Genomic DNA, 12,430 nt, shown 5'->3' with positions numbered 1-12,430 from the left:
GAACGGAAAAACTGGTGGAAAAAAAGGAAAGGCAAAGAAAAGGAAACCAAAAAAGCACCAGAACAAACAGGCAGAAACCAAACCGAATGCACTGGGGGACTACTCGTGCCAACGGCAAATAAAAGCGAAATTCATAGCGCTGTTTTCTTCAGTAAAAAAAGGATGTAAAGCTGTAACCAAAATCAAATAATCTCGATTAAATAGATGTAAAAATACAGAAAATAATGTCTCCTTTCTTTGATTTCCTTTAACAACATGGAATTGAACAAAATGTGGTTTTTTTCTCAGTGTATTTATCGTTTCTTCAGCTCTCTCGTACTTTCTGTTTCTCCCGCCGTTTACTCATGATCCCGGGGTCCAGGGACCACAGGGGCCACAGCGATAAACAAGTGCCACACAAACAAAAATGGCAGCACTGTACGCTGGAACCTATTGATGATTGAGCAGGACATTAATCTAACGAAATGCAGACAGCCCCCTCGGCAAACGCTGACCAACTGTGAAAGTGTCAAATTTCAAGCCACACATTGTTGCTGCCTCGTTCTGTGTCCGTCCTTCGTACTTCTCCTGCTGCTGCTCCTGCTGCCATTGCTGTTGGTGCCTCTGGCGTCTGTGGCCACGTAAGCAAACATAATTACGCCAATGCCAGCGCATCACATACATATGTATGTACTATGTATACGACAATATATGTGTGTTTTAAGGGGAAGCAGCGTCATTTGCGTCATTTGCTTGCAGGACAAAATTAATGGAAGATTTTATGTGGCGTACACTTTGAATTTATTGAGTTTTTTCTTCGGAAATGTTAATTTATAGAGTAGATTCTAGAGCTCAGTAAGACACTGAAACAAGTGAACTGCTTGAAGAGCAACAGAGATGACTAAAAGTGTGAAAGCAAATTTAGTTGCCTAATATTATATAAAACAAATAAATAAAAAACAATAAAAAAGAAAATAAAAAGATGTTTTCGGCGACAAGCCATAGCAGAGCAAGGTTTCGATCCTCGGACCTCTGGGTTATGGGCCCAGCACGCTTCCACTGCGCCACTCTGCTATATGTTAATTCGTTGAACGAAGTTCCATATAAAATCGATACGTAATTGCGGGGAAACTAAACTCCATTCGTAGGAGAGGGAAAGAGAAAGCTTTCAAAGTCGCCCTCAAAATTCGTTGGAGTTTTAATGAACTTTTTTGTCGTAAGGCAATTTCCTCGGCTAAATCACAAAAGCTGACGAAATGCAATTGTGGTTGTTCCTGGCTGGCGTTGAATGCTGATGCATCTCCAGTTGCAACATCATCACATTTTTGAAGCTTTTGACACGTCCATAGCCAAGAGGCAGGACAAAGAGTAGCAACCAGAGCAGGAACAGGCCTGTGCGTCGTATGAGGCTGCACATTTGCTGTCCATCGCAAATTAGACGGCAAATTAGCACACAAAACTGATGCACTGGCGCACTGACGTGCCCCCAAGAGCATATGAGTGGAAAAACGTTGGCTGGACGGGATGGGGTTCGGTGAGTGTTAAGTTGCCTCAAAAACAGCCGTTCTGCAACTGCTGCTGCTCCTGATGTTTCTGTGGTGTTGTGACTGATGTGGCATGATAACCAAAGGCTCTACAGAAAACTCTCCCCATTTTGCACGGCGACACGTACAATGAAACACTGACTGGCCCTGGTCCTACTCCCGGCCCTGCCCCTCGCCTTCTGATATTGCGGCTATGTCAGCGTCGTCATCGGGGACCGGATACCAAATGGGTTTTCAATGGATCCCCCGCCACACAGTAGCGTAGCTTTTTCCATGAAATCTTTCGGCTCGAGTTCGCAGTTCACCCGCAGTTCTGTCGAAACCGAACAGGAAACAGCTTATAAGAGAGGCTTACAGGAATTTTGTGTGTTGGGTTCTGCTCGTGCTCCTGCTTATGCCTGCGCTTTCTTTCCCTCCTTCTCCTTGGCTGGTTATTAAATTTTGAAATGCTACACCTCGTGCGGTATCGGATTGCCCACTCAAGGAACGAGAGAGAGCGCGCTAAGACAAAGGGTTACTCGCACTCGCCCTGCTGCTGTACGAGTATGCTTTCGAAATTCATGCAAAATTCAAAGGCCCAAGAGCCAGCATAAGAAAATATGCCACATCATAAATTCTGTGCACATTTATGTATCCTGTGGCAATCCTTTCACGAGAACACACCCACACAGACAGATGTTGACACAGTTTTCCTTGAGCTCAGCACAAAAATGTCTGTCTATTTTAATATGAACCCAAATTGGGGTTTTTATTTATGCACGAGTTTAGTTTACAATACAGTTCGTACCTCTTGTGGCACCACCACCACCAGCAGAAGCACCAACACCGCCTTTTGTGCCCTACTGTACCACCGTTTGTATGTGTGCGGCTCTCTGTTTGGTGTGGTCGTGTGGTCTGAGGCATAAAAAATGCACAGACAATGGCCAAATGACTCAAAACGCAACCAGAAAGTAAAACAGATACGAAAATTTCAACTACAAAAAATATCATAATAAAAATCTCCAGCAGTTAAAATAATTGTCACAGTAATAAAGCGATTGCATTGCACAAAATTATATCTGACCCGCACGAGAGGGTTGTTCCAAAAGTCTTTGGAGAACCACAAATAAATGGAGCGAAGATTCGGTCAGTTGATGGGAATATGATCAGCCATAGATGGGATAGAACTACTTTGAAATAACATTAGCCATAACGACAAAGAGCTCACGCGTCATGCCAAAGCCATCTTCGACCTGTAGCTCTGCAGGGTAAGGTATCGAGTTTTAGCTAGATCCTATTTCAAGTTATCCATTTCTATACATCCTTCGGCTAACTTTTTCTTTGTTTTTTATTCTTGCATCTTCATCAGCGCCTTAAGATCTTTATTGACATCCTTCCATCGCATGGAGCGGCCCTCGCTCCCCCTCGTACTCGTACTTGTCTGGGGAGTACGTTCCCTGTGCAGCAGCCCTGTGCTCCGCTCTCTGTTTCTGGTTGCACTTGCTCCATTTTATGGCTGGCAAACATTATGGCCATGATTAATGGCAGATAATAATTTCGAGTGCCGAGCACTTGACAGCATACGAAAAGTCAGAAAACTATGGCCAATGGACGGCCATTAGCCACCCTGCCCCACCGACAACGAAGGGAAGCAGCGAAGGACGAAGGGGTAGGGGCAACTCTGCAAATGACTGCCGGAAAATAAACAGCAACTGCAACTGCAACTGCAACAGCAACAGAAGCTGTGCGAAGCATTAAACTATTGCCATGTTCTGTTTACGGCATTAAATGCTTCTCTCACTCCCACACTCCCTCTCTCTCTCTCTATCTCTCTCTCTTTAGATATACTCCTCTCTGTCATTCTCTGTTGTGCAAGCTCTCGTGTGATTTAGTCCGCTTGCTGCATAAATTATGATGAGAAAAACTGTCTCGCACGCGTTGATCAGCAAATTATTTTATGCAAATTAAAAAATATGCAAAAAATATAAACGGAATAAGCGGATTTTAAGGATAAATAAACAGAAAGAGATGGAAGCATATCTACCATACTCTTTTGGGTGCTGGAGGGTCGTCAGCCATTATCCTGACCACATGTTGGTTTAGCTGCCCTCCAGTCAGGCATTCAGCCGTCTAACCAGCAATTGATTTAGCATTGGGTGACCCTTCCACAGTCCCACAGCCACAGCTACACTCCGCATTCGGCATACCATCGCTTCCCCCCGCACTGGTCATTCTGTTTGCAACAGCTGCAACAAATGGCATTCAAATCTTGGTTTGGTTTTTGCCACCAAAGCTCCATGAAATTCCATGAAAAGTTCCTTAAATTTTTTATTGAAAAGCAAGCGAATTCGGAACTTAAAGACGGTTCACAACGAAAGTCCCCCCTCAGTCCATGTTCGGGGTAAAGTTTCGGGTTACTGCTGCCGCTTGGCGCTTGTTAAAAGCTTCATCTGATGTGTGTCCGAGCCTTGCAATGGCGGGAGGGGGAGGGATGGATGGATGCAATGCCATGGCTGACGGACAAATAAGTGCATTCCGGGGCGGAACATTTCTTTTGTGCGAGTCATAAAATTACTTTTTATCATTGTAACACGGACAGCTAGCATTCTGCCTGCTGATGTGGCACATACACAAACACAGACACAAGCGAGTATGAGTATGAGTATGAGTTGTTTTTATGACATTCGCTACAAGGCGAGGCGGGGCGCACGTTGCTTCTTTATGTGGCATGCGACTAAAAGGATGCTGCTGCTGTTACCACCTCCACCTCAGCACTCTTGACTCTCCGTATCTGTCTCTTTGGTGCATTGTATTAATGGCTCGCCTGCACGCTAATAAGCATAAACGCCAACCTCCTCAAGGAGTCGCCGGCTACTGGCTTCCTGGTTGTCCTTCCATCGAAGCATGTGCGTGTCGCCTTTGACTTCATTGTGCACTTTATTAATGTTATTAAAAATTCTAACAAATGCCCCCAGAGCACCAGCACCGGACCAATGCATTGCGCTGAACGTTTATTAATGCCACAAAAAGAGGCAATTAATGGTGGGGCTACAATGTTGCCAAGACTCTATAAAATGGTTAAAGCCAACTCCAGAAAATTTCATTTGCCAAATAAACTCTCCCCAGATAGATCCAAATTCAATCCCAAGAAAATTGTTCCCTATTGGAGAATTTGTTGAATTTTTCCACACTAAAAAAGGGAGAAGTAGAAAACTAAAAGGAAAATCAACTTGAAGTTTGGTCAGAGACGAATTGCAACAGGTTTTGCTTGCGTCTTATTCTCGGTTTATTGACACCATTTTCCAGTTTTCCCCAATTGTTTGCCCATGCATTAGGCGAGGAAATGGAAAATTTCTGACAGAAAGGAAGTCAAAAATGTGGCAGAAAAAGAGCCAGAAAGCTATTCTCCTTCGCAAATGTTGATTTTCTCTCTTCTGCTTGCAAGCCAATAGCCTTTTGGGATTTGCATCTGGCTAGAAGAACTTAATTAAAACAGAAAGTAGAGAGGAGAAATTGGGTTTTACCTCATTGAAAGCAACAGTTACAGTGGCAGTGGGCGACTGTGGCAACTTCATTTTGCAGCCAAGTAAATGCCACATTACGGGGCAACGGCATCCGCTTCCCGGACACTGCACAACAATTGCCAATTTGGTTTAAATATTTGCGTCAAGTGCAAGTTTTTGGTCACTTCCGTTGCGTTTCGCTCCGTTGCTGGAGCTCTGCGATGGCCACTGCTGGATGCTGTCTGTTGATTTGTGTCCCCGAGTTCTCGTGGGGCAATTTCCACAGTTAATGTCTCAAGGAATGTGGCAAACTATGTTGCCAGGATGTTGTCACCCTCTCTAGGTTTGTGTGTGTGGAAGAGGAAAGCAAAAAAAACTGTTATAGAGTGACTTCCGCCACGAGAATTTCCATGCTGAGCGGAAATGGAAAAACACTTGCAAACACAATCCCCCATTTTGTTCTTATTCGCCCCTCCACCGTACGTTGGTTGGGCTGCAATTAACGGGAACCCATGCAGCTAGGAGGCCAAAAGCAGGTCAATAACGTTCACGACACGACCCTCATCGATACACTATGTATATTTGATGTTAACTCAATTTGATGCCAGCAACAGCAGCACCCACCGCTGTGATCCTTCGGGGTCTGAGACCCCGATGCGTAATGCTTTAATTTAGTCACAACATTGTCCTTCCACAGCCCCCAACCCCCCCGGGATATGCCACCAAACATGCCACGCCCTCGTCGTCGGTCGCCATCCACTTAATAGCCAATTAAGGGTAGACGACGATACAAGAAATAATTAAATAGCCAGGCGCTGCATGGAACTTTGCTCTTAAAGTGCCACCATGGCGTATGTGTAGTCTCTGGGAGAACGCGCGCTATACGTTGCTGCCCAAAAGTATGCAATACAATCCAGCTGTTTCTGCCCCTTGAGCTATGCAAATTTAATTGGAAATTTCATAATGAGCTGCAGCTATGTACATAAGTAAGTATGTATGTATTTATGTATATGTATGCACGGACAGGACTGTATCTAAATGAAAAGGATATTTCCCTGTTGCAGATAGATGCTCAGCTCCGTTTCCTCCAGAAACTGGTTGTCTGATGCCCAGTAATCGAGGAGTATCAGTGTATACACAGATGCATGAGTATCTGCGTGAAATTTGAAAAGTATCTCATATTTTTCAGTGGAAAATGGACACACTTCTGAGCTTGGAAACTAAACAGACGGATTTATCATGAGCTTAATACTGCATCGAAGAGTAAAGATTTAGGAAAGTCAGAGAGACAGAGCGAGCCTTACAGCAACACTGAAAAAATTGTACAAAATTGAGTTTAATCAAAATGGAAATGGGAATACAACCATTTACAGGGTATTTTGGAGTACACAACAACTTAAATCTTTTTGTCTTCTTACAGCTACTTCTGCTCATTATCAAAGTGCAAAGTGAAAGGTCACCGGTTTAATATTTCAAGCGCAATTATGAAGCTGCGCATCAAAAATCAAATACAACACCAAAAAGTGACAGCTGCAATCAGAGCTGAACTGAAGATGCTGAAGATGCTACTATGCTGTTTTTCCCGAGTTCGTTTTTGGCTCATCATAAAATTCAATTTGGCGCAAAGTGTTTAATGAAAGCGTCAGCTTGGTTCCACACCCCGCAACCGGACTCGAGCTCAGTCCCAGATTCCAGCGAAGGAGCCAACTTTTTCGCTGCACAGCAGGTCATCTCGGGACCATTAACAATTCATAGGGATGAAAAAACCGGTCAAAAAAACACCACCCACTTTATGTAGAATGGGTTTTCGGGGGAAAAGCACTGAATTGTTTTACATAAAAACACGCTTTAGCACAGCAAATTATGCAATACAAGAAGGCCATCATCAAGGGGTTCACGGGGAAGCAGGAATGGAGGGGGATAGTGCAATGGGTAGTGATAAAAATTAACAAGCTACGCAACGTTTGAGTTTTGAATTAATTGAAAGCGCGTATGCACGGGGACATGACAACAGAAAGAGCGCAACCTCCAGGGCCCTACGCTCTGCTCCCTCTCCTCAGCCCCCCACCGAGTGAGCAGTCCTGTAAAATTATAAATTCGCATCTAAATGAATGCTGAAAAATTAATGAACTGCATGCAGTTTAATTGAAATGAACATTCATGGGGGGGAAGAAAGCAAGAAAAAATAAAGGGGGACACCCCGTGGCAGTGGAGTGCAAGGAACCCTCAAAAGCAACGAGAGTTTTCATAATGAATGCCGCGATTTAATCAGGGGAACAATCATACATTATTTTCCCTTTTGCGTTAAAATTAGTGCAGGTCTTTTATATTTACTTAAAATTTAATCCGAATTTATTGTAAAACCTATTTCTATATTCAGAATCTGGCATGAATTTTGTAAAAATTTTAAACATAAAATGGAAGTAAATCTACCATTCTGAAATATTTGCTTCTAAAATGTTTCAAATTAGAAGTAATTGTAAGCTGTAATTGTAGAATTGATAAGGAAAGAGACGACTTACCTCCATGTTAGATCCGTTTTGCTCCATTTGGGTCCCTGCAGGACATAACGCCGCACACGTACACCATTGCCATTGTCATGATCCAGATTGTCGGGGGAGAAATTATACGCGTACCTCTTGTCGCCCACACCGCAGCGGGGTTGCTGTATTAGCCTGGCTGTAGCCGCGTCGATTTCGCCCGTAACTGGAATGTTGCCAAAAGACTGCCGCCACCAGAGTAGAGGCACAAGATGTGGCATTGTGGATGGAAGGTAGGCAGCAGCAGTGGCAAGTAGAACAGTAATGTTGCTTGTGAAATCGGGCATAATAGACATGGGGGTGGTGGTGGGGCAGTGTGTACATACCTGGAGACTCTGTATTGCATCTATCAGCTGCTTCTCGGTGCGCAGAGCTCCCGTTTCCAGGTCCGACTTGGGCAGATAATCAAACTGCATGAGGTAATTGTACTGCAAGGCGGATGGAATGGAAATGGAGAGATGGATAGATACATTAGGGAAGTGTGCCAACGGTAGACGAGTATCTCAATGGCAACAACAATGCAGATGTCTGCCATATGGCCTGGCTGCTGGTTTTGTGAGCCAAACTGTTTGTCGTTTGCAAATGGTACACAAAAAACAAACAAACCCCCAACCCCGGATAGGAAAAACCCTCAGAAAAAAGAGAAGCACAACTTTTTTGCATAAAGTTAATGATAAAAGCAACGCCAAATACAGCAGCAACAACAAAAACTTTAACATTAATAAGCCAAAAAGTATGCCACCGGAAAAAAGTGCAAGAAAATGTCGATGGAATGAGATGGCGGTAGCTTGGCAGACGGCAGGGGAATATCCTTCTGGCGCATTTTCTTATCTGGTGGATTTTTAATCACGTGGATGGACGGTATACGGCAGGAGAAGGTTTCTTCTTAGATCTTTCATTTACATTTTTGAAAATTATGCCATTATCGAATCAATAAATTCAACTTAAAACTTCGACTCTCTGACTTTCATTTAAGTATCTTCGCGTGTGGGTTGTTATTTTGAAGCAGAGTTACTTTTGCATATGGTTTAACGCATAACGGTAAAGTGTGACAGTAGGAAATACAAAACTCAAAAAGAACTCAACACGATTCGATTCGATTCGACTCGATTCCCTAGCCATATGTGTGCTCCGCCTCTCGATTTGCATATTTTTCTGTACATTGCGTGCGGGCATACACGAGTATTTCTTCCCAAACAGAACACCGCTCCCCCCACGAAAACCATGAGCTGGTGAGGCGGGGGGATACAACTTGACACATACACCAGCAAATTACGTGACCTGCAAATTAAATTTTACCCACTTTTCCCCCACAGATGAGAAAATTATCACACTCGCTTGTTTTTCCCACATACACACACACCCCACTCCGTCCTGACTGCACCATGATGGACAAATATTCGATTTTTGCTTTACTTGTTATTGACAGTCGATTCCCAAAGAAAGCAAACTTTTGAATCGACCAACGATTTGCAAATTTCATGAAAAGAATCGTTAGCCAATATTCGGGCAGTGGAGAGACGAGGAGAGAGAGAGGAAGAGACCCAATATGGTAGTGGGTGCCATTGCCATTCCTACATACAAGAGAACGCGATATGTGTGTGGGTGTGGGTGTGTGTGTGTGTGTGTGCGGGACGATTATGTAGTTGAGATTTATCGATCCGATGAATGGCTTATCCAGTTTGCGTTTCATTTTACGTTTGACTTCTGCTGAAAACTTTCATGCTCGTGTGTGGCGTTCAAAAGCATTGAAAAGTTAACAGTTTTGGTCAACGCAAAAATTAAAATTATTTTAGCGAAAAAAACGGTGAAAAAAATTGTATATTTCGATTGAATTTTGTATATTTAACTCTTTTATATTTATTATTTATATTAATAAATATATGTTTCAATCAAATTTATATTTCATTTCTATTCTATTATTTATGAATTTCTATTTATATTTCTCTACTGATGAGAAACCCAATGATAAAGAGAGAGAGAGAGAGAGAGAGAGTTCAGCACAGTCTAAAGAGAGTCTGAGCTTTAGTCTCCGCTGTGCTGCAACTTGTACCGTTGTGATAACTGAAAGAAACGGTTAACGGTGAGAGCTGCTCAGCTGTAGCTTTGTTCGCAGAACACAATGCAATTGGAATCCCTATTCCTTTTGTGTGGATGAGGGGGTGGTGCGACTGTTGCTTAACGCTTAAACGTAACGCTCAACACCCAGACTCACAGACACAGACTCTTTCTGAGCCGTAAATGAAGCTTATCAAGTGACTTTCTTTCACCTTTCAGATGTACACATAGTTTTTTTAATTTATTTTGTTTGTGTTATGGCTATTGTTGTTACCATTGCCGCTTCCGTTGTTGGTCCTTGGGTCAGAGGCAACCTTTGCAGTGCTCCTTGCGATTCGCGTTCCGTTTTTTTGTTATTTCACTAAACCATTTCTAGCTTTGACGATGTAACTCTCCCAGCATGGCATCAGCATCAGGTACAGCTACAGGTACAGGATCAGGGAAGGGGCTCCCCGACAGCTGTATGTGGCACAGATTGCACAGGCAAATGTGTGCGTCACACAAAAAAAAGTTAGATCCCCCTCTCTTATGGGCTGTCACGTTGCTGGGAGTGCGTCAGCAGCAGCAGCAACAGCAGCAGCGGTAGAAGAGTCGGATACGCTTCGCAAAAGTAACGTAAGAAAGCCCACACACACACACACACACACACACACACAATTGAAATTCATATAACGTGCCTCCATCCTATGCCCCATGGCTTCCACCGCTTCTCTCTCTCTCTCTCTCTTTCTGCTTCTCGTTTTGCTACACGAAAACAATATCAATTAAAAACAACAAAAAGTCGGTGTATGTTGAAATGCAAAAACAAATGACGATATGTTGCTGCGGAGGGGCATAGACAGGGACAGGGACAGGGGCAGGAGGCACGAGGAATATTGTGGCATATAGCGGATGCCGAATGTCTGTCGCAGAGAGCGACGCATAAAGTTTCTTAATGAATGGAAGACAAATCCAACGAGCCACTCCACTTCTACACTGAAAGAAAAGTGATTGATAATTTATATTCACACATTGCAGTTCCTGCAGCCCCGGAATCTATTTTTCGCTCAGTGTATTGTCAATTTGGCTAATCGAAGACTTCTTCTGTCCATAAATATCTCTTAAGCAAGGTGTGCCCCAAGCCAGCTGCCTGCTGATCGCCATCATCATGGCCCAAACATTTTACGACCACGAATAAACTACAATTCATAGTTATGAATGAATGGATGGCTGGATGGTTGGATGGTTGGCTGCTTGGATGGATGAGTGCGTCGAGTGCTTCGAATGAGTGAATGAATTGCACAAGTCCCCGCCCGTACCCGAGCAAGGTGGAGCTTCCAGTGGCAATCATTTATGCATTGGCCTTTGCGTTTTTAATGGGAAATGCTGTGTTGGCCAAGCTACTACGTGTTTGAAAATCAAAAAGAAGTGCGGGGAGTATAGCCCCCAGTCGTACGACAGTACGTGGCCAAGCCATGATTCCAACTAATAGAAAAATGGAAAAATGGGTTGGAAAAACAGAGCGGAGAGTGCAGCTCCTTTGGGGGCGGGGGTGGGGATGGGGATGGGGAGATGGTTGGACGAGGTGAGTATCAAAAACAATAACAGTAAAACATGGCTACGTGAGTATTTGTCGTGTAAACAAAATCATCTTATCAAAATATAATAACAGAAACCAATAACAGGAAAAACAATTGAGAAAAGTGCGAGTGCCACGAGGGCCGCCGGGCTGAGGGGCAGGCTTACGGGGAAAGTGTGAAAGAAAGTAAACGAGAATGTTGTATATTGCTTTCCCACTTTCCCACTTAACCCCGCACACAACTCTATCCATAATTGTTTTTTGGGGGTTTAATTTCGTTAAGGAAAAAGTTCTTGGCCTTCAGTGAAAGTGTGAAAGTAAATAGACCAATAAACGATGAACGAGGGCGATATGTTTATTATTTTATGGAATTATAATTACAATTAGTAGGGACACGGAAACGCGCAAATACAATTTACTCTTCGAGTAGCGGGTATAACAAAGACAAGAAGCGTTAAGAACTGAAGATTCCATTAGAGCAGAGACGAAACGAAACTGATATATCCTTTATCTAATTGGAAACTGTAAGAATTTGTTCCGAAACCATCATTTGTACGCTTATATATAACCTATCAAATTGTTTTGTAGTCTCTTTCCCTTCTTCCCCGTCCTCCACTTCGTTTTCAATATTTACTCAATTACTAAAAAGGCAAACGAGTGAGTGGAAAATTCTCAGTTAATCAAGAGTTTAGGACCCGCACAAACAAATCAAATTGGTTTATCTCTCTGCCATAATTCTTGGTTCCACATGCGGCAGAGGGCTAATAAAAATGAAGGCGACCGACACCGAGCGACGAATAGAGCGGCCACCGGACACAATGTCCTCCTGTGGTTCGGCAAACAAACCTATAAAAATGACAAGCAACTGCAACAAACGAGGGCATCCATCTAAGCCGCAGACACACACACAACCACACACACACACACACACACACACACACACACACAGGGGCAACAAATTCTGGGCAAATGCGCAAAAAGGAATGGAAAATACTCGGTGCAGGAAAATGCAGCAGCAGGCAGGCAGGCAGCTGGAAGGCAGCAGGAGCTACAAGGAGAGATGTAAAGCAAACCACAAAAAGCATCAAATTGGGGCCAAGTTGACAGGATATGGGTCCTTGATGGGTTCTCCTCCCTGGCTGCCGCAACAACAGGTAGTCCTCGTATGAGACTCACCTCTTAGGGCCCACTCTCCTAAGGACAAATTGATGGCACAAACATGTCAACAACTGCACAAGTGGAAAATAAGGAGAACATTTCCATGACATT

General features: G+C 43.5%; 1 protein-coding gene and 1 non-coding gene across 2 annotated transcripts in view; both read right to left on the bottom strand.

Moving 5' to 3' along the window:
• LOC117890354 (matrix metalloproteinase-2) overlaps positions 1-12,430 on the bottom strand; it is a 73,960-nt gene that overhangs the window by 49,600 nt on the left and 11,930 nt on the right. The window contains exons 2-3 of the mRNA XM_034795146.1: positions 7,872-7,973; positions 7,528-7,730 (exon numbers count right to left, since the gene is read on the bottom strand). Coding sequence (XP_034651037.1) covers positions 7,528-7,730; positions 7,872-7,973 — 305 coding nt within the window. The remainder of the gene's footprint in view (positions 1-7,527; positions 7,731-7,871; positions 7,974-12,430) is intronic.
• On the bottom strand, positions 982-1,053 carry Trnam-cau. The gene has a single exon. It is a non-coding gene; the product is annotated as a tRNA-Met (tRNA).

This window comes from Drosophila subobscura, chromosome E (assembly GCF_008121235.1).
Source record: "Drosophila subobscura isolate 14011-0131.10 chromosome E, UCBerk_Dsub_1.0, whole genome shotgun sequence".
NCBI classification, from domain to species: domain Eukaryota; kingdom Metazoa; phylum Arthropoda; class Insecta; order Diptera; family Drosophilidae; genus Drosophila; species Drosophila subobscura.
Note: the sequence above shows the minus strand (reverse complement) of the source record. Positions and strands in the feature narration are given on the sequence as shown.